The sequence below is a fragment of the Brienomyrus brachyistius genome, chromosome 12 (genome assembly GCF_023856365.1).
Source record: "Brienomyrus brachyistius isolate T26 chromosome 12, BBRACH_0.4, whole genome shotgun sequence".
In the NCBI taxonomy this organism is placed as follows: Eukaryota; Metazoa; Chordata; class Actinopteri; order Osteoglossiformes; family Mormyridae; genus Brienomyrus; species Brienomyrus brachyistius.
The window spans coordinates 26,419,267-26,441,753 of NC_064544.1; the positions used below are offsets into that span (position 1 = coordinate 26,419,267).

The 22,487-nt window shown below is 45.0% G+C and overlaps 2 protein-coding genes across 4 annotated transcripts in view; both read right to left on the reverse strand.

The window, feature by feature from the left end:
* LOC125705360 (uncharacterized) overlaps positions 1-22,487 on the reverse strand; it is a 311,911-nt gene that overhangs the window by 188,779 nt on the left and 100,645 nt on the right. The gene's annotated exons all lie outside the window — the stretch shown is intronic.
* Positions 1-22,487, reverse strand: part of LOC125705352 (uncharacterized) — a 148,972-nt gene that overhangs the window by 731 nt on the left and 125,754 nt on the right. For 2 of the 3 annotated variants that reach the window (XM_048971885.1, XM_048971886.1), the window contains exons 8-20: positions 20,609-20,722; positions 19,954-20,073; positions 18,638-18,745; positions 18,152-18,244; positions 14,735-14,815; positions 13,016-13,120; positions 9,806-9,898; positions 9,327-9,416; positions 8,516-8,608; positions 8,239-8,334; positions 4,309-4,327; positions 2,973-3,027; positions 144-316 (exon numbers count right to left, since the gene is read on the reverse strand). In XM_048971885.1, the coding sequence (XP_048827842.1) occupies positions 158-316; positions 2,973-3,027; positions 4,309-4,327; positions 8,239-8,334; positions 8,516-8,608; positions 9,327-9,416; positions 9,806-9,898; positions 13,016-13,120; positions 14,735-14,815; positions 18,152-18,244; positions 18,638-18,745; positions 19,954-20,073; positions 20,609-20,722 (1,226 nt within the window). In that variant the 3' untranslated portion in view covers positions 144-157. The remainder of the gene's footprint in view (positions 1-143; positions 317-2,972; positions 3,028-4,308; positions 4,328-8,238; positions 8,335-8,515; positions 8,609-9,326; positions 9,417-9,805; positions 9,899-13,015; positions 13,121-14,734; positions 14,816-18,151; positions 18,245-18,637; positions 18,746-19,953; positions 20,074-20,608; positions 20,723-22,487) is intronic. The other variant, XM_048971887.1, reaches the window with a different exon arrangement.

The following is a 22,487-nucleotide window of genomic DNA, read 5'->3' on the forward strand; positions in this document are numbered from 1 at the left end:
GCATGAGAAAGAGGGAGAGACAGGCGGGAACACAGGCATGGGGACTCCCTGAACATCAGCACTCTAGTGTAAGGCTAGAGTGACAGCACTGACGCATCAGTTTATCCAAAGCCAAGGACACCGATCCCCACCCAGCTCTTCACCTCATACTGTTATTTTACTGGCCAGGCACCATGCCCTGCTGGCCTGTGCGCTCCACATGCCCATATGTCCAGCCCTCGTCAATCTGCTGCACATCCAGGATCATGTCGCCGTGCTGAAAGGACACTTCATCCTCTTCTGCTGCAGTGTTGTCATACAGGGCCCGATACCGCTCCTGCATACACATACAGACAGAGTACCAGGTACCACAGTTAAACATGCATGCAGATTTGATATGTCAAAGCAATGCTGAGATATGACCTCACATCCTTTTTTGTGGTTTGCCATCAAAATTCAGTGGATGGAAGCAGCCATATCATTTGCCCTAGTAAAATACTTTGAATAACTTTTTGTTGCTACCCTTTGTAGATGTTGCTTTGTTGCTTACAAAATTTGGTAGCAACATGGTCAACGCCCTAGGACTAGTTTGCAAAAGTAGATTTTTCTATAAAATTCTGTATGGCAGAAAATCCAATATGGTGGACTTTAACACAAGTGGATGCCTTCGAATAAAGATGACCCAAGGACTCAGGGGAAAAACAACCCTAGGACAAATGGTTCAAAAGCTTTAATCAAAAATGTCCCTTAAAATATGGTCTGTTTGTGGCACTACTGAAATGAATAGATTGACCCCAAATCTGAGGTCGGGATACTTTGGACTGTCGTCTATCAATATGCCAATTTCATCAAAATGCACCAAGGGGATCCACAGACTCCACAGACAGTATAATAATATAGGGCTGACACTAGCAAGTGTTTTTCTATGGATTAATCTATTTTTCCAATTTGTTGATTCATCTAAATAGTTCATTTTCCTGCAGAAATTCTAATTGACCAATCAATTTAAGTTAATTTTATTAAGTTATTTTATTAGTTTTTTTTTATTATTTTAAATCCGTATGTCATTGCAGGGCACCATACAGTAAGTTTTTTTTCCACAATTCAATAAGCAGATCAGTAGTATGCCGATGATATTAATCAGATGCATATTGTGATGGCCAAAAGTCAGTAATCTGTATAAACTTGGCTTTATGCGTATTAACTTTGGTTATCAGAGCACTAAATGCTACTGTTTTGATAAAACTGAGATTCCAGGTTGCCTGAGACAAGATCTAGCCTGGTATGAGAGATACTCGTTGGTCTAGGCACCAAAGGAGGGTCTGTGATCCCGTACACACACACACACACACACACACACACACAGAGAGAGAGAGAGATAACAAGGGAGGCCAGTTTTACATCTTTAACAACCCAAAGATTTAGGGACATACGGACAACAGAATGGACCGCAAGGACAGGGGTCCCTCGACTTGGCACATAACCCCCTCCACATCCATCCTGCCTTACAAACCACAGACTCACCCAAAATCCTAAAGGAAGTTTCTTTTAAATTTACCTGCTGTATGCCCTGCATATGTGTTTACTTATTATTGCTAGTCTCAATATCCATATAGCTCATGTTTGTTTGTGTCCTCAGACAATCATAGTGTTTTGTGTGCCACTGTGATTTCACCTATCTTACCCTTCTCACTTGAACCATTATATAAATATGGATAAATATATACTGCATGAATAGCTACCCCTGCATACATGCTCTCATGGTTACACCAGAGGAATCGTGAAAGTTAAATAATGTAACCAGTTTGTCTCCTAATTATGGGAGGTTCTTTTTTTCTTTGTTTAACAACCCCCCCCCCCCTTCGCATTCCTCTGTTGGCCCTTATCTGATCTTTGTGGTCCATTAGCACTTCTTTGTCCTCTACTATTCTGCATAAAAAACAGAATTAATGTGTATATTATCAATCCTGAAGAGCAGATCATTGGAATAAGCAACACCAACCAAAATATGTGGTTTCAGATATACAATTTAAATTGGTATTGAATTAAACTAACAGCCACACCTATCTAGAGTTAAGATGTGCTGTTTGGATGTGAATATATAGTGTAATATCTGTACAACTTACCCAAAGTGGTAACATCTGTTGATGTGCAACACAAAACACCTATACCATATTCCGATGTGAATCAGTAACATACACCATGCAAGCAATTGTTAATTAATTAATACAGATGGTATGAGGTGTGACCCACCAGGCTGGTATGGCATGTTTGGTGTCAAACTGATGGAAATTACTCCTGATTTCAAATCTGATCAATGGTTACCATCAAAGTCTATGTATCAAAAGTTACACCAGTTTAATGAAAATCATCGGTAAGGTGGCATCAGTCTAGTTATAAATACCAAAAGGACTGTCACGGACACCCCTCCGAAAGCTCGCCAACTAGATGGCCAGCCATTGGTTCAGGTGTTGGATTCCTGGTCACCCCTATTCATGAACTTTAGTCCATAAAACCTGGCACCTCAGAGCAGCCTGGTGAGAATCCCTCCAGAAAACATGAAGAAATCCCCAGACCACCCAAAGCCCAGTAAAGAATCCCGTCCTGCTAAAGAAGGCCTAAAGAAGGCCTGCTACCCAACAGAGACCTGCAACCCCAAGCCAACCCCCCCCCCCCCACTCTGCAACCAAGTAAACCAACTTCCTTTCATTCTAACAACCTAAGCTGTTCTTCTAATCTACTTTATCACTTTAAGGTTGTGTTTCTACAAACAGTGCTTGCTTTGCAGAACAGTATTTCCCTTTTAAGATTAACCATTTAACTGATCAGCAAATCCGACCCCATACTTACAGGGATGGAGGAAGAGCACAAGGAACACAGCTCTGCTACAGACACAATTATGTAAAATAATCTGAGGGAAGATGGTCAGACTGATGTAGAGAAACAGGCCCCAGGACACCAACCAGAGAGGCTGATGAATCTTGGGCACCTACCTGCTCCAGCTCAGGATCTTGCTTTCTCTCAACCAAGCCCAATTCTTTTCTTATTCTAAGGAAAAGATAATAAAGTTATTACAACTTAGCTTTGTCAGAGGATCACATTTTATATAAAAGAGGAAAAAATGTCACACTCCCCGGCTTGGGCTCTGTGTAGTTTGCATGGTGACTCAGTGGGTAACACTGGCACCTCACACCCCCCGGCTTGGGCTCTGTGTAGTTTACATGGTGACTCAGTGGGTAACACTGGCACCTCACACCCCCCGACTTGGGCTCTGTGTAGTTTACATGGTGACTCAGTGGGTAACACTGGCACCTCACACCTCCTGACTTGGGCTCTGTGTAGTTTACATGGTGACTCAGTGGGTAACACTGGCACCTCACACCTCCTGACTTGGGCTCTGTGTAGTTTGCATGGTGACTCAGTGGGTAACACTGGCACCTCACACCCCCCGGCTTGGGCTCGGTGTAGTTTACATGGTGACTTAGTGGGTAACACTGGCACCTCACACCCCCCGGATTTGGCTCTGTGTAGTTTACATGGTGACTCAGTGGGTAACACTGGTACCTCACACCTCCTGACTTGGGCTCTGTGTAGTTTGCATGGTGACTCAGTGGGTAACACTGGCACCTCACACCCCCCGGCTTGGGCTCGGTGTAGTTTACACGGTGACTCAGTGGGTAACCCTGGCACCTCACACCCCCCGGATTTGGCTCTGTGTAGTTTACATGGTGACTCAGTGGGTAACACTGGCACCTGACACCCCCCGGCTTGGGCTCTGTGTAGTTTACATGGTGACTCAGTGGGTAACACTGGCACCTCACACCCCCCGGCTTGGGCTCTGTGTAGTTTCCATGGTGACTCAGTGGGTAACACTGGCACCTCACACCCCCCGGCTTGGGCTCTGTGTAGTTTACATGGTGACTAAGGTAAGCTTCAGTTTTATAATGGACACACTGTACAATATTTTCGCTTTTCTTTTGTTTGAAATGGTCCCAAACTTTAGACATTTTTCTTCTTTTTCTCTGAATTTCCTCGCTATTTTCCCTGTCTTCCTCCATTGCGCCATCAAATCAAACCTGCTACACGTAATGCAGCGTAAGCACAATGTGCGACAGTAATAATCCTCCGAGTGAAACACGCTGATCACTAAGCATTACATAGTTGTGCAGATTACACGAAGCATCGAAGCAAAGAATTTGCATTGAGCATTTTTTATAATCGAGTTATTCGAGTCACTCGATGAATCGTTGCAGCCCTAGATTTCAGCAATTTATCAGAAAAACATTACTTGTAGAAACATATACTGTGTAGAAAGAACAGTCTACTTACTTTTCTTTTTTGGCCAACCCTATAATAAAAAAAAGATTTAATTAACTATATTGCAGCTCAAAATACTAAGGCATATATTTTTATAAGCAAATGTAGCTTCCAGATTATATGTAATGAATAATGATCATGTTCAATGACAACTAATGACTACTGGCATGTTTAGAATTGTTATATTACTGACATGATTACTGACAGTGAAAGTTTTGTATATTACATAGACATATGTACTGTATCCCCTCCTGGAGCCGACACCTTATCGTGGTGGAGGGGTTTGCGTGTTACAATGATCCCAGGAGCTATGTTGTCTGGGGCTTTATGCCCCTGGTAGGGTCACCCAAGGCAAACAGGTCCTGGGTGAGGAACCAGACGAAGCACGGCTCAAAAACCCCTTATGATGAGAAAAATCCTGGATTCACGTTTTCCCTTGCCCGGACGCGGGTCACCGGGGCCCCCCCCTGGAGCCAGGCCTGGGGGTGGGGCTCGATGGCGAGCGCCTGGCGGCCAGGCCTACACCCATGGGGCCTGGTCGGGCGCAGCCCGAACAAGGCACGTGGGTCCCCCCTCCAATGGGCTCACCACCCATGGGAGGGGCCAAAGGGGTCGGGTGCGAAGTGATCTGGGCGGCGGCCAAAGGCGGGGACCTTGGCGGTCCGATCCTCGGCTGCAGAAGCTAGCTCTAGGGACATGGAATGTCACCTCTCTGATGGGGAAAGAGCCTGAGCTGGTGCGCGAGGTTGTGAAGTTCCGGCTAGATATAGTCGGACTCACCTCGACGCACGGCTTGGGCTCTGGAACCAGTCTCCTTGAGGGGGGTTGGACCCTTTTCCACTCTGGAGTTGCCCGCGGGGAGAGGCGCCGAGCGGGCGTGGGCATACTTATTGCCCCCAGGCTGGGCGCCTGTACATTGGGGTTTACCGCAGTGGACGAGAGGGTAGCCTCCCTCCGCCTTCGGGTGGGGGGACGGGTCCTGACTGTTGTTTGCGCTTATGCGCCAAACAGCAGTTCGGAATACCCACCCTTTTTGGAGTCCTTGGAAGGGGTGTTTGAGAGCGCTCCTCCTGGGGACTCCCTTGTTCTGCTGGGGGACTTCAATGCTCACGTGGGCAGCGACAGTGAGACCTGGAGGGGCGTGATTGGGAGGAACGGCCCCCCCGATCTGAACCCGAGCGGTGTTTTGTTATTGGACTTCTGTGCTCGTCACGGACTGTCCATAATGAACACCATGTTCAAGCATAAGGGTGTCCATATGTGCACTTGGCACCAGGACACCCTAGGCCGCAGTTCGATGATCGACTTTGTAGTCGTGTCGTCGGACTTGCGGCCGCATGTTTTGGACACTCGGGTGAAGAGAGGGGCGGAGCTGTCAACCGATCACTACCTGGTGGTGGGTTGGCTCCGCTGGTGGGGGAGGAAGCCGGCCAGGCCTGGCAGGCCCAAGCGTATAGTGAGGGTCTGCTGGGAACGTCTGGCGGAATCCCCTGTCAGGGAGAGTTTCAACTCCTACCTCCAGCAGAACTTCTCCCATATCCCGGGGGAGGCGGGGGACATTGAGTCCGAATGGGCCATGTTCCGTGCCTCCATTGTGGAGGCGGCTGACCGGAGCTGCGGCCGCAAGGTGGTCGGTGCCTGTCGCGGCGGTAATCCCCGAACCCGCTGGTGGACACCGGTGGTAAGGGATGCCGTCAAGCTGAAGAAGGAGTCTTATCGGGCCTTTCTGGCCTGTGGGACTCCAGACGCAGCTGACGGCTACCGGCAGGCCAAGCGGAATGCGGCTTTGGCGGTCACTGAGGCAAAAACTCGGGTGTGGGAGGAGTTTGGTGAGGCCATGGAGAACGACTTCCGGACGGCTTCGAGGAGATTCTGGTCCACCATCCGGCGGCTCCGGGCGGGAAAGCGGTGCAGCATCAACACTATTTATGGTGGGGATGGTGCGCTGCTGACCTCAGCTCGGGACGTTTTGGGTCGGTGGAGGGAGTACTTCGAAGACCTCCTCAAACCCACCGACACGCCTTCCAATATGGAAGCAGAGTGTGGGGACTTGGGGGTGGACTCGCCTATCTCGGGGGTGGAGGTCGCTGAGGTGGTCAAAAAGCTCCTCGGTGGCCGGGCCCCGGGGGTGGACGAGATTCGCCCAGAGTTCCTCAAGGCTCTGGATGCTGCGGGGCTGTCCTGGTTGACACGCATCTGCAGCATCGCGTGGACATCGGGGGCAGTACCTCTGGACTGGCAGACCGGGGTGGTGGTCCCCCTCTTTAAGAAGGGGGACCGGAGGGTGTGCTCCAACTACAGGGGGATCACACTCCTCAGCCTCCCTGGTAAGGTCTATTCGGGGGTCCTGGAAAGGAGGGTCCGCCGGATTGTCGAACCTCGGATTCAGGAGGAGCAGTGTGGTTTTCGCCCTGGCCGTGGAACAGTGGACCAGCTCTATACTCTCAGCAGGGTTCTGGAGGGTTCATGGGAGTTTGCCCGACCAGTCTACATGTGTTTTGTGGACTTGGAAAAGGCATTCGACCGTGTCCCTCGTGGGGTCCTGTGGGGAGTGCTCCGGGAGTATGGGGTACCGGGCTCCCTTTTAAGGGCGGTTCGGTCCCTGTATGACCGGTGCCAGAGTTTGGTCCGCATGGGCGGCAATAAGTCGGACTCGTTCCCGGTGAGGGTTGGACTCCGTCAGGGCTGCCCTTTGTCACCGATTCTGTTCATAGTTTTTATGGACAGAATTTCTAGGCGCAGCCAGGGCGTTGAGGGCGTCCGGTTCGGTGACCTCAGGATTAGGTCTCTGCTTTTTGCAGATGATGTGGTTCTGTTGGCCTCATCGAGCCATGACCTTCAGCTCTCGCTGGAGCAGTTCGCAGCCGAGTGCGAAGCGGCTGGGATGAGAATCAGCACCTCCAAATCCGAGACCATGGTTCTCAGCCGGAAAAGGGTAGAGTGCTCTCTCCGGGTTGGGGATGGGGTCCTCCCCCAAGTGGAGGAGTTTAAGTATCTCGGGATCTTGTTCACGAGTGGGGGAACGATGGAGCGGGAGATCGACAGGCGGATCGGTGCGGCGTCGGCAGTCATGCGGGCGCTGCATCGGTCTGTCATGGTGAAGAGAGAGCTGAGCCAAAAGGCGAAGCTCTCGATTTACCAGTCGATCTACGTTCCTACCCTCACCTATGGTCATGAGCTTTGGGTAGTGACCGAAAGAACGAGATCGCGGGTACAAGCGGCCGAAATGAGTTTCCTCCGCAGGGTGGCTGGGCTCTCCCTTAGAGATAGGGTGAGGAGCTCAGTCATTCGGGAGGGACTCAGAGTAGAGCCGCTGCTCCTCCGCATCGAGAGGAGCCAGATGAGGTGGCTCGGGCATCTGATCAGGATGCCTCCGGGACGCCTCCCTGGGGAGGTATTCCGGGCATGTCCCACTGGGAGGAGGCCCCGGGGAAGACCCAGGACACGCTGGAGAGACTATGTCTCTCGGCTGGCCTGGGAACGCCTCGGGGTCCCCCCAGAGGAGCTAGACGAAGTGGCCGGGGAGAGGGAAGTCTGGGTCTCCCTGCTGAGGCTGCTGCCCCCGCGACCCGACCCCGGATCAAGCGGGAGATGATGGATGGATGGATGGATATGTACTGTATTACTGAGGATATGATTATATCATCTCCCTTTGTGAATGGTAAGCTCCCAATTACAGCCTCAGTGCCCCCTACTGGCCAGGAGGCCATGACAGAATCATAAAGTCAGACCAAATATCCTCAAAGGAATTAAACCAGCAGTGTTATGAAATGTCCTGAGCCATAGCTATAGTCAATAAATAACAATGTGGTTTCAAATGTTATTTTTATTTAGGTTTAGTACTAAGTGTGGAGATGTAAACAATGGCTGGAAAGCTCCCAGTCCCAGTACACAAATTCAACCTTTATCGTAAGTTATGCATCATATCTCTGTTATACTTACAGTATGCAAACATCTGTATAACAAACCAGCCAAAGAGGAAGACAGACCCAGAAACCACGAAAATCTGCTGTAGATCCAATGATTGTTTTCCTGTGTCTGAAATGACATCATCACAAAAATCACTGAGAACTGAGGAGAGTAAATGAGCAGTAAGTGACAGATATTAAACCACAGGAATCTATATAGTATTTCCTAAAGGGTTTGTACAGTTTAGTTGTTTGGTTAAGTTTACATAGTAACACTGCAGGAGAACATCTCAAAGTTCTAGTGTATTTACCTGCTTTGAGTTTTAATGCTACAGCCAGAGGAACAGAATTCAGGAGAGGGAGAGTAAAAGCCCCTGAGAAATATACATATTTACAGGGTTGGGCTGAAAGGTAGAGAGAAAAGCATTAGTCATATAGCTACATACAGCGCTGTGATGAAGTATTTGCCCTGATTCCCTCTGTTTTTGCTTATCCATCACACTTGTGTCTGACAACCAGACAAATTTAGAATAAGATAAAGAACATACTAAGAACACAACACCATTTTTAAATGATCATTTAATTCACTGAAGGAAGAGGGAAAAAAAACAAATATTTATATTCACCAACACCCATATCAGCCACGTAACAAAATAATTGCCCCCTTTTTGGCATCACTGTGGAGAAATCTTCTCTACATAATTGTTTCCATTTAGCCAATACGCCGATAAGCGGTTTGGAAAATAGATGGATGGATGAATGTTTTTCCTTCAGCTGAACCAAATGGTTATTTAAAAACTGAGTTATGTTTACTTAAGTTGTCTTTTGTATTATGCTATTTTTTTCAGAGATCAGAGACAAATAAGTGATAAAAAAATAAGTAAATAAAAAAAGGAATCAGGAAGGGAGCAAATACTTTGTCATGGTGCTATATATCCATTCAAACAGCCCTAAATCTGTCATTGGGCATTTTCATTAACTTAAACATTTTTAATGCAAAATAATAAAAAAAATAAGAAAACATTCATAATCTCTTATTATAAATATAAAAGAGGGTTTGTGAAACAAAATATTAAAACAACTTCTCAAAAAGGTTTTTTAAAAAATAATTTTAAAATGTACCAAGTAAATGTTCCCGCTTCCAGAATCGAAAGAGCAATGTTACAGTCAGAATGTAGACAAACACAAACTCGCAGATCTTTACAGGTCGTCCTGTGGCCAGAATTAGTTGCAGTTAATTTCAGTTTCTAATACAACAAAGGTTAGTCATAAAATGATCAACTTCTTGTACCAATAAAATCATCATCTCTGAAGACACACAGAACAATTTTAATAACAAAATCATTCCATCACTGGAAATGCCCTTTTTACAGCTTACAGCTGTTTTTTAGTGATTACATCAAAGGATATGTCTTTATTAGCAGGGTGTAATTCAATAATGCTTTGAAACTAGAAATGATTATATTGCATTATAGTTAATAGCATCCCAAAATATATTCCTGGGTTAAAAATACATTTTAGAAACGTCATTTGCCAAATTATTGGCAGTTAAAGCTCTACCACCATCAAATGGTTTCATTACAGTTAAAGGTTTTCCTTACCTTTGTCATGTTCAAAAATCAGACTTACATACAGGAAACTTAATATCAGGTGAAGCAGGAAGAAAATCCCCAGAAGGATTTTCTGGGCAAAATCTGAAAAGCAATAAAACACATAAAATAACAGATTAAATAAACATAACATACAACATGCCCCATTAAACATTATCCCTCTGTGTACTTCTGGCTGTTATATCTTTGAGGGGTGGGAACTTACAGGGGGTGGGCAAAATAATGGATACATCAGTATATTAATCTCAAGGACCTAATAAGGAGTTTGGCCTCCTTTAGCTGCAGTAATAGGTTCAGATCTTCATACAATGTGGTCATGGAATCCTGATGTGTGCAGTGGGACACTGGGCCATTCAGAGAGAAAAGCCTCCTGGTCTTTGGAGCATTAAGGAGGTGGGAATTGCCTTCACACACTGTGCTCCAGAACTTCCCATAAAACTTTAATGGTGTTAAGATCTCGTGGCTGGGAGGCCAAGGAAGGTATCTGACATCATCCTGGTGCTCATGAAACCTCTCCTGAATGTGTTTAGCAGTGTGTATGGGGGCATTATCATCTTGGAATAAGGGAACATCATGAGGGATCAGTGTCTGAGCCACAGGGAGCAGCTGCTCTTGTAAAAAGCCCTCATGCTCCTTGGCTGTTATAGGACCATGCAGAGCATCATCACAAGCTGGTGCTCAACATCAACAAAACCAAGGAGATAATTGTGGGTTTCAGAATGACTCCTTTATTATAACCTGGGGCAGGTTGCAAAAAAACATGTTAAATTAAGATTTCCTTTGAAGTCCGAGTTAAGGTTTCCTTAAAATAAAGTTGGTTGCACAAAACACCTCTTACATTTTCTTTAAAATATTGACTTAAATACTTCAGTTTTTCTCCATATCTTGGTCTTATACTTAAGAAATATCTTAAAGTTCCCTTAAGAGTGGCACAAATGACTTTTGTTAGCGCCATAAGAGGTTTGGATGTGTCTACAGGACACCTCAGTCTTCTGCCCCAAGCTCCACTCACTCCACTCAGTAGTTGTTCTTGAAGTGGAAAGTACCCATTCATAGTGAACACAATGACAAACAATCCTCGCTTTTCTCAGCTAAGGATGCAGTGGTGATAAAAACATCCATCCATCCATCCATCCAGTTTCCAAACCGCTTATCCTATTGGGTCGCGGGGGGTCCGGAGCCTATCCCGGAATCAATGGGCACGAGGCAGGGAACAACCCAGGATGGGGGGCCAGCCCATCGCAGGGCACACTCACACACCATTCACTCACACATGCACACCTACGGGCAATTCAGCAACTCCAATTAGCCTCAGCATGTTTTTGGACTGTGGGGGGAAACCGGAGTACCCGGAGGAAACCCCACGACGACATGGGGAGAACATGCAAACTCCACACACATGTGACCCAGGCGGAGACTCGAACCCGGGTCCCAGAGGTGTGAGGCGACAGTGCTAACCACTGCACCACCATGCCGCCCCCTGATAAAAATATGTTTTAGTCAAATTTTTGTTTTAGTTATCCTCAAATCGTCAACGAAATTAACAACGAAGGCAGTGACATGTATCACGAAAATGTGTGAGTGCAAACAAACAAACAGACTCCATAGTAACTGTACAATTGTACTGCTGCAAAATCTCTTTCAATGCAGTAAATACCTTAAGGTTTTTCCTTAACTAAGGAAACCTTTTAAGGCAATCTGTGCAATAAACTTAACAAAATATGTCACACTAAAGGGGAACACTTAAGGTCTTTTGTGTAGCTGGCCCTTAGTGATTATTGCACATGCCATATAATTACAATCTGATGTTGGACAGCTATAGATCTTCGTCAGGGTCACTCAGGAAGCCCGGCTCTGTGACCCCATGAAGGTCTGGTGTATAATGTTATGTGGTTTATCATCCAGAGCTGTACTTTCTAGGATGTAGCAGAGTGACTGAGGCTCTGGCCTTTGTCAGGGTCACTCAGGAAGCCCGGCTCTGTGACCCCATGAAGGTCTGGTGTATAATGTTATGTGGTTTATCATCTTTCCCACCATTTTATACTGAGTCCGACTGGAATGCTAACAATTAGCAATGAATGCTAACAATAGGACAGCTTATAGCACAATTATAGGGAGACGAGGCCAGGAGGCACCAGGATGATGAGGAGAAAGTCTGATGTGAGGCTGTAAGGCAGCTGAGGAGAGAGAAGGGAGGAGAGGCGACACTTAGGAGAGGCTGCAGTCTCAGCCGCATGGGGAGGATCTTGCTGAATAAATAAAGGGCTGATTATGGCTCATCATGGAGCCTCCAAAGAACCAGGAATAAGCAGCAAAATACCAGGGAGAGATTCATGGTGATAAACTGTAATAATGTATCATCATGGTCATAGATAAGAAGGTTCTAAGGGAGACATTCATGGTGATAAACTGTAATAATGTATCTTCATGGTCATAGATAAGAAGGTTCTAAGGGAGACATTCATGGTGATAAACTGTAATAATGTATCTTCATGGTCATAGATAAGAAGGTTTTAAGGGAGACATTCATGGTGATAAACTGTAATAATGTATCAACCTCAGGTTCTTTTTCAAGGATGTGAAGTCTTTTATGCACAATGCAAGTCAATTTTTATAGTTTTGAGAATGAGGAAAAGGCAATTGGGAAAATATTTAAGTAACAGCCCAGTTGAAAAATACTTTATAAAATGTATTTTTGAATAAGCATTTTTGTAAGCATCATTTTAAACTAGACATAAAATTTAACTTTGAGAATAGATTTTAATTGGACTCTGATGGGGCGGCAAGGTGGTGCAGCGATTAGCACTGTTGCTTCACAACGGCTTCACATTTGTGTGGAGTTTGCATGTTCTCCCCATGTCGTTGTGGGGTTCCCTCTGGGTACTCCGGTTTCCCCCCATAGTCCAAAAACATGCTGAGGCTAATTGGAATTACTAAATTGCCCATAGGAGTGCATGTGTGAGTGACTGGTGTGTGAGTGTGCCCTGTGATAGGCTGGCCCCCCATCCTGGGTTGTTCCCTGCCTCGTGCCCATAGCTTCCGGGATAGGCTCCTGACTCACTGCGACCCAGAAGGATAAGCAGGTTAGAAATTGGATGGATGTATGCACTCTGATGACTCAGTTTAAAGGGAAACTTATGTACTGTTAGTTATCAGTGTCAAACAGGCTGAATATGGTTCAGTACAAAGTTTCATACTTACAGTAAAATCCCTCCAAGCGCCTTTTTTCATGATACAATAAATAATCCTTGATAATCATGCAGGCACACATTCCCAAAGCAGCTACTGCAGTCGGAACTGAATATTCTGAAAAGAGAAAGATCACATTAGTTTGTAGTGTATAATTATACACACTAGTGCCTTATCCTATCATTATTATAAACACCAGCAATTAGGGTTTCCACTTTCAATCTAAAGAAATACAAGGCAAATTGTGCCCCATATTGGTTAATAAAGGGACACAGCATTTTACTTTTACAGAACAGGTGACAACAAAACCAGCCGTGTCAAAGCGGCCCCTGAAAAGAGCAGCGAGGCAAAAAACCCAGCAACCAACCACACTGTCGGCGTATTACTAGTGTTATTCTCTATAACAAAAAAAAGGTTTTTTTTAGTCCATTTAATTTATCATCCTTTTTCATGCTGTTAATCTTCTTTAAGGTAATTTGAAGTTAATTTTAAGCAAAAAAGAGCTTTGAATTAAAGAAATAATGACGTTATTTTTTTGCTAATTAAAGCCTATGCCATCCCTGACCAGAAGGGGGAGACGGTCGCAGATGCCCTAGTGGAGGGTGCGCTTAGCCGGTTCGAGGAGTCAGAGACCCTGCACAGTGACCAGGGGAGGAATTATGAGTCTGCTGTGTTCGTCTCCCTGCGCAGCCGGCTGCGCATACACAAGACCCGCACCTCCCCCCTCAGAGTGACGGCCTGGTGGAGGTTTCACTGCACCCTGGAACAGCAGCTGCTGCCCTTGTGGCAGAGCATCAGCATGACTGGGACACACTGCTACCCCTAGTGCTCATGGCCTGCAGAGTGCTGGAACCGATAGGTGAGGTGAGTTGCCACCTAGGGGGAGGACGGGGGCTCTGCACAGACAGGCTGGCCCCTTATAGGGGAGACACCACCACCCTGGTTTGCTGGCGTTATATTACAGTGTCTACATTTTCAGTATCCTATCAGAATACAATACCGAATACATTCAGCACTGAGTAATCAGCATTCAGTCACTACATGCTTATTCACAGTGACCCTCAACCCTCACACTGACACAGACGAGTAACAATGAAAGTGTCATAAACTCGCTTTTTACTGTGAACACAGACGTGTTTTTATCCATCATCCCCCTGCTGTCCAGACCCACACATAAGTCAGACTTATTGGGGCTCAGTCCCACACAGAGACCCAGGAATCGAATCCTCAGTGTGAAGTTACATTACTGCCCACTGTGTCACAGCACCTCCGGTAACCAGCAGAGGGCGCTCACAGTCTCTCCTCCCTGCACCACTCAGAGCTCACAAGACTGGTTTGACAGGTTCACTGCATCAGCCTCTAGTTCCCTCCTTTCCCCTCTGCCTGTTTAAGCTCCAGCTCCCCAGAAGTCCTCGTTCGGACCTTGAACCCCTGGCCTGTGTTTCCCTACCTGTGCTAGTCCTTGCTCTCTATGTTTGCACCTGGTTCTGCTGTGTCCCAGTTGCCCTGTCCCTGCTGTTCCTGTCCCATACCCTGATTTTACCTTATTAAACCCTGTTCTCCTCCTTCCTCACCGCTGGATCTCTGCCTCCCTTTCTGCCCCCCCCCCCCCCCCCCTTACTCCCAGTAGTGACACACTGAGCCTCCACACAGCAGAAGTTATTAACTGTATTAGAAACATCCACCTCCAATTACACACATAATAAGTATGAAAACTGCAGGGATACTCACCTAATTTAAAAATTTTTTTACTCCAGGAAATGAGTTGGGAATAAATAGCAAGGAACAGCATGTTAAACATTGTTGGATCATCTGTAAGGCAAACAGAGTAAATCAGACACCCTCATTCTCTAATCAGTCTATACAGATATAACATGATATTAAATAACAAAGTGTCCTTGGGCTTTTCTTCCCCCGAGATGCAATGTGTGCTCAGCAGAATCCTGCCATTCCCAGGACCCGACTGAACTGTGAGCTCATGCACAGTAAGGCCCATGATCCGAGGGCAGCGGGGGCCAAAAAACAGCCCAAGGGGTCTAATGCCTCCACGAGTCAGAGGGTCCCTTGGTACCCTGTGGTGTGATGAAGGTGGGGGCCGGCATGTGTTGGCTGGGGGGGGGGGGATCCTGGGCTGTCCTGTGTTGCTGCCAGGCAAACCCCCTGACCATACAACCTACATCAGGTCCACACAATGACATCCTAGTAGGTAAAATGTCAGGTGTCCAGGGTACAAGTGTAATCTGTCAAACACGAGAACCTGCAAACTCCACTTCAATCTTAAAAGGGAAATACTGTTCTGCAAAGCAAGCACAGTCTGTGGAAACACAACCTTAAAGTCATATAGCAGATTAACAGAACAGCTTAGCCTTAAAATGCCAATTTCTACTGGCAATAAGAAAAAAGTGGACAGCAACTGGAACTGTTACAAACCTGCCTGAAAAAGGACCCAAGTTCATTTTCCCCTCACGTACAGTGAGAAGGATCATAAGAGAGTCAAAAGAATCCTCAAGGATGACTGTGAATTACAAGTAAAATCTTGAGATTTCCATGTCTCTGAAAAAACTATCAGACACCCCTTCCTGCTAGCATATTATTTGGAAGGTATGACAGAAAATGCTTTTTTCTCAGTTAACCACAAACGTAAGCACCTGGAGTTTGCGAAACATTACTACAACTTCGACTGGAACCAAATTAAATGGTCTGATGAAACAAAAATTTGTTTTTTTGGCATTAAACATTCAAGGTGGGTTTAGTGTGAAAAAAAAGGATGGCTATAATAAAACCTTATCCCAAATGCAAAATATAGTGGAGGTTCAGTGATGTTGTGGGGCTGTTTTTCCTCCAATTTTCCTCCAAAAATGGTTAGCTGACCGCAGAATTAAGCTTCTGCCATGGCCATCTCAGTCCCCTGACCTGAACCCCAATGAAAACCTGTGGGCTGAGCTGAAGAGGAGAGCGTACAAGAGAGAGCCTAGGACCCTGGATGATCTGGAGATATACTGTAAAGAGGAATGGTCTCAGATGCCCTGCTCTATATTCTCCAACCTTATTAAATGTTGTAGGAGACTCAGTGATTATACTGGCAAGGGGCGGTTGTACAAAGTTTTACAAGCAAGGGTGCCAATTATCGACCTACATGAAGTATTATTTCTTGATGAAGGATTTGTTTTTCTTTCAATAAATTTATTTTAAGGAAAGGTTGGATTTTTCTCAGTTTTTCAGTGTGACATGAAGCTGCTTCACCAAAACATGGATTTTTTCCAACCCCCTTGAAGGAGACTGGTTCCAGAGCCCAAGCCGTGCATCAAGGTGAGCCTGTTCAGCAGTTGCACCTAAGTCTGCAAGTTCCTCAGATAAACTGCATGCAAACTCATCAGAGACAGCTTGGTCTGGCTGACGTCCAGCCTCATTCTCCCAGTGAGTGGTAGCCTACTGGATCTAAGCTGAATCTTCAAAGTAACAACAACAAGTCAGAATTCACAAACTGGGCAGTTCTCCGATGTCTGCCCATGAGGATGTGATTGATATCCTTCGCTGCAGCACCAGTACTGGAGTACCAAGTCCAACAATGCGGCTCAGGGCACTGGAACCAGGATCCAGCGATGCGCAGCCCCTGACCTTTTCTAAAGTAAAGGAACGTGGAGTCACTATCACCCCAGTCTCCAGACTCATGGAGACCGATACAATCCTCATAGCCAGCCCTGTCAGTGCCAGTGGTCACACTGAAGTCACCCTTGACCAGAGGAGTGTCACCTCATTGGTACCCTTCAACCACCTAGCGAAGTTACGAGTAAAATGTCTCCCTCAACAAGAGATCATTCATAATGGCTGGAACATACACTGAGACCTAGACACCCAAGGACTGCCTTAGCCTGAGCCTCATAATACGCTCATCGAAAGGAGTGACATCAGACACCATTTTGAGGAGCTGATCCACTACAGCAACAGCTACTCCCTGACTATGGCAGCCATCAGACCAACCAGACCAACAGGAGGTATACCCACCTACAGAGATCCGGCCACTCCCCGGTCCGCGTACCTCAGAGAGCGCTGCCACCAAAATGCGGAGTTTATGAACCTCCCCCGACAGCATAGGAAGATCAAGAGACAAGACGTTCTGTGCATCTTACTGGGTGGGTCGTGTCAAACTGGGACCCAAGTGCCACTATGCAGCAGGCGATGCCTCAGCACCACACCAGCCCCGATCTCCAACAGGCCTGACTCTATCAGCTCTCTGACGGTTTTAACTCGTCTGGGGATGAGACCCCCTTGGGATTTCCCCCATCCCCTTCATGGTGTGTGCAGCCTTCCTGCAAGTGGCTAGAGCGCAGCTACTCCCACGGAGAGCAGAAGACCGTTGTGCTAGTTTGAATCAAGGAGTTGTGAGTTGTTTTATGGTGGCTGGAGTTCCAATCCCGCAACCAACCCCCAAAGAAATAGTTTCCCTGCAAGTTGAAGGACCGCTTTCAGGGCCGGATGCAGTTTAACGTCATACCAAGGACTAAATATACGGTTATAATAAATACAACATATTCTGATCGAGTTAAATGTGTATTAATATCTAAATCTAATACAACATGTTGATTATGCTATCAAGCTTGATGTAAACCATTTTATATTTAATAAAGACATGTACAAATATTAGTACACTTGAAAATGTCATTGCACATACGAATCTGATTACACACACAGATTCTGACTACACATTTACAGATTCCTGTACACATTTGCAAATCTCAGTAGGCATTTACAAATTCTTTTACACATTCACAAATCTGATTACGCACACACGGGTTGAGATAAAGTCACAGAACACTCCATACACAATTGCAAATAATTCTGCTACAATGATAGCCCCATACAGTGTGACCCAGGAAAAAAAAATCAGTCGCACTTGACAGATTTTTGGTCACATGTGCGACTAAATTGGTTACACTCAGGAGCCCTGAACCCCTGAAAACTCCACACAAAGAGCAGAGGTGGGACTCGAACCCCCAGCCCTGGAGCTAAGAAGCAGCAGAGCTGCCCACTGGGCCTGTGTGCCATGGAAAATGAAACAGCTCTAAATCTCACTATGGTCAGAATTCTTAATGTGCCAATGAACATAAATGTTAATGTGAACAAATAAATCCACATAAATATACTTACACAGGAAATAAGCCATGACTACAAGAATGTCTCTAGGCCGTACTCTTCTTCCCTTCGTTCGGGAGCGTATCATCCGAAACACAGAGAGACAAGCTGAAATAAGGGAAGATAAGTTTCAGTCAGCAGACAAAGAGTGAAGAAACAGAGGTGTTCAGTGATCCTGTGTTTAAAACCCTGCATAGCACTGTCACCTGGGGGTTCTTGGGTTTGAATCCCATATTGGATGTTGTACTAAAGGTGCATCCCAGTTTAAAAAGCAGATTTAAATGAAAGGTTAAAGAAGGGTTTTTCAGTTCAGTATTCCATCATAGTACTCTAATTGTGTTCAGATTAAAAATAGAAAGCACATTTTTAAGTATGAATGTAATTCAGATGCTGAAGAAAATAAATATCCCTATACTTAATTCTAATCCAGTGTTCCAGTAGTTCCAGAATCTAAAACTATTTTTAAATAAATACATTAAGAAAACCTGAAAACGTACTTACTTGGGAATAGAACCATGAGTATTGGAAACATAAATATAGTGAATAATGTTCCAAGTTGTTCCTTCCAAACTGCATCAGAATATTTTGCCAGAAAAACACTGACAGCAACTAAAATAATGTAAGAGCAGAGTCAGTCAGCATGAAATTCACATCAAACAGAGTACAAACACAGATGTGTTCACTGGTGCTGCACAGGCCTGTCACCTGGGGGTTCTGGGTTTGAATCCCTTATTGAACATTGGGGTATGAAAAGCACATCTCAGAGTGTTTGAGTTGGACATTTAACCACACATCCCTAAATGTACATATTAATTGTGAGAACATATTTTAACAATTCATGTTGTACATTTCTGAAATTCCAGCGGCCAACACAAACAAAATTAACATATACAACACCCACCCATCCATCCATCATCACTTCTCAAGTACAGTTCCACGGTGAGAATATCTCAAGCCCAAACCAGGGTACACCCTGATGGAGTGCCAGTCCTCACATCCACACATACACAATGGGCCATTTTTAACCTCATTTTACCAAAACAGGGTCTGTGACTGTAGATGGGCATGTAGCTACTGCAGCAATCAGCCAGGAGCAGCTCATCATGTGCTGAGTTTAAGCTACGGTGTCTTTGCTATTGATTTGGTGATTTAGTCTTCAGAGGAGGAGGGGGTTGACTTAGTGATTCCCAGAGAGAGACTGGGGAGGGACAGTTACATCAGGAGACGCCATATTCAAGTGGAAGTAGGAAGCTCTGCCAAAACACACTTTGGACGCAAACAAGGAAGCTGCAGTAAAGAGTGGCATCAGAAATACCACTGACTGGGATATAAGGTATCAGCAGATTCAGCCTTTTGCTTTCATGTGGAGTAATTTGGTGGATTCAGAGATGGAAGGCAAAACAAGGGGCAGAAAAGAGAGAATGTCTGAACGGTATTTCATGGTTTGACTTATGATACTGATAATTTTAGTTGTTTAAACTACACAAACATACCATCAGGCACGATGGTTACCAAAGCTGTGTGGTTTTACACTCAATCTAATTGGTACAAACAGGCTGACTTTACAGAGGAACCACATTTGAGATGTATGATTATATTTTGGGAAGTGTTATACAATCAAGCTGATTATGGAATTCAGTCTGACAGCCCCAGCTCAGACTACAAGTGCATTTCAAGTTTTGATACTTATACATGTTACATATGAAGCTGTGAACCCTCAAAAAATAAGGTGCATGACGCCCCTGCATGGAGGGAACCAGTGCAAACATGGGGAAAACATGCAAACAGCACACATGGGAACTTATACACAGACTTACTTATAGGTGAAACCATGACGACCAGATATATGATTCCAGTTATTCCAACTACATAGTCAAGTATTATATATATTTTTTCTTTGTCCTTGAAATTTTTCATGCAAAACACAATGTTGACAACTGAAAGAGGTGAGAGTAGTCATTCACCATAAAATTCAGACACAGAAAATAAAAACAAATGCATTCAGTGGTTTTTAAGACTACGCTGTAGAGTACTGTCACAATTTTGGACATTTGGATTTAAAAGGGGTCTTACGAGGTAACAAACGATCCTTGGGAGGCAGGGGCACAGACACTAGGGAGAGGGGAGTCAAACCTACATGACATGGGGAGCACATGCAGACTGCATACAGGCATGAGGGAGGGACTCAAACCCACATGACATGGGGAGCACATGCAGACTGCATACAGGCATGAGGGAGGGACTCAAACCCACATGACATGGGGAGAACATGCAGACTGCATACAGGCATGAGGGGGGTTTCAAACCCACAGGACATGGGGAGCACATGCAGGCTGCCTCCATGCTGCCCCATGGATACAAATTTACAGTTAACAAATCAGATATTATACAAATTTAAATCATGCAAATAATCAGACATTTATGTGTAATTCTGGCCCAATATTGCTGAAATCCTTTCATAAACATACTTACTTTGGAATATAAGAAAAAAGATGACCATGCATAGGATTTCACAATAAAAGCATCCATATATTACTTTCTCAGATGTAGTTGTGGAATATTTTGATGCAAACCTAATGAATGAACCTGAAATTAGGTAAGAATAGTCAGTCACCATGAAATTAATGTCAGACACTGGAAAAAAACAAATGTATTCAGAGGTTCATTTAACAGAGACTTACTCCCATTTACTTCCAATAACTTCAATATCAGCTCTGCACCAAAAAAACTGCCACCCCACCACACATGCGCAGTCTTAATAACCACTGTAACAACTAAGCAAGTGAGTGTCTGAACATTAATATCAACATAAACATTCTACAATATATATCTACATGTTTTTTAACATGTAAACAGAACTCAATCTCACTCTTTTTTTTCATGGGATGACACAGTACAAGTGCCACACTCCATCAGAAAGCGCTTTTACAAGCAGCAGACCAGATACCCCTTTCTTGGTTAAGCAATAAGCAAGCTTTTTCTTGGCAGGTGTCCCTTTCACAGTCTGGATCCTTTCACCTTCAACTAGTTCCTTGATATTATTTATCTCCAGCTGCAATTGTTTCTCAGTAACAGATTTTGTGGATCTGAGAGAATCAACTAGTGAATGATTGTCTGTGATGCAGGTAATGGGTAGCTTCGGTCCGTCCACATCATCTGTGATGAGCTCTGAATACAGTATAGAAAGAAATGTTGCATTTTCAATTCCATCAGCCAATGAAAGAGTTTCTCCGGCAAGGCTACTGCGAACAATCCTCCTAATTCTCTTTGACTACCAACACAGTGGTGAGAACTTTCCATCCTGCCCCATGAGAATGGTGCCCACCTTGTGTGTCTCTGTCTGCTAAGTTACCCCATGATGCCCCACTGAAATGAACAAGCTTGAGTTTATCTGTGTATCCCAAAAACTGAAACTTTAGCTTCACGTGGTCAGTTTTCAGTTTTCTCACAATTTTATTTGGGGGCAGTGTGTTGCTCAGTGGGCTAAGCCTCTGTGCCTGTAATCTGAAGGTTGCTGGTTCGAACCCAACCTTCAGCAACGTCCTTAACCCCCAGCTCCCTGGGCACTGCTGCGGGTGGCAGCCCTTTACAGACAACTTCCTCTACAAGAGCAAGTTGAGCAAGGTGTAAAGATAGTTTCTTCAGAGGTATCAATTATTATTATTTGCTTCATGCAGATTTTGTACAGTGGCATGTTCAGTAAGTTAGGTAGCACACGTGAAACATGACATCAGGGCAACTCTGTCTCGCTATCCAGAGAAGTTGACCAACCTTAGATCTAAGCTGATCTACTTCAGATTCAGTAAGAACAGAATCACACTGTAAAGCTCAGCTGGAAGCAATGTGGATGGAAAACAGACTCGGCATATTTTTCTTGCTACAAAGACAGTTTTGTTATCTGTGGAAATTTACATACCAGTGTAACCAAAATGATTGGTCTCCTCTCTATCAACCTGAAAACGATCTTTCATATGAGAAATCAGTGTCAGCAACCTCAGTTGTGCTCCCCAAAATGAAATCATCCACGTACCATCCAAGTACTCCATTAACATTCCTGATCCAACAAGCAGAATACAGCTGGATCCACCTGAGGCACTCTGCCCCCCATTTTACGAACAACATCTCTCATTCTTTTATACCAATACAATGATGCATCCAGTCCATAAGTCCATAAACATCATTTTTAAGTTTCCAAAGCATCCCCACACAGTTAGTCTCGGGTGGAGGAAGAATGAAAATATCACAATATAAATGCAGCCCCTTGCAGAAAAGTGGATTTTATGTCCAATGAATTGTTTCAATGTATTCTGGCATATCACATATAGCAGGACTCTATAGTGATTAAGATGCA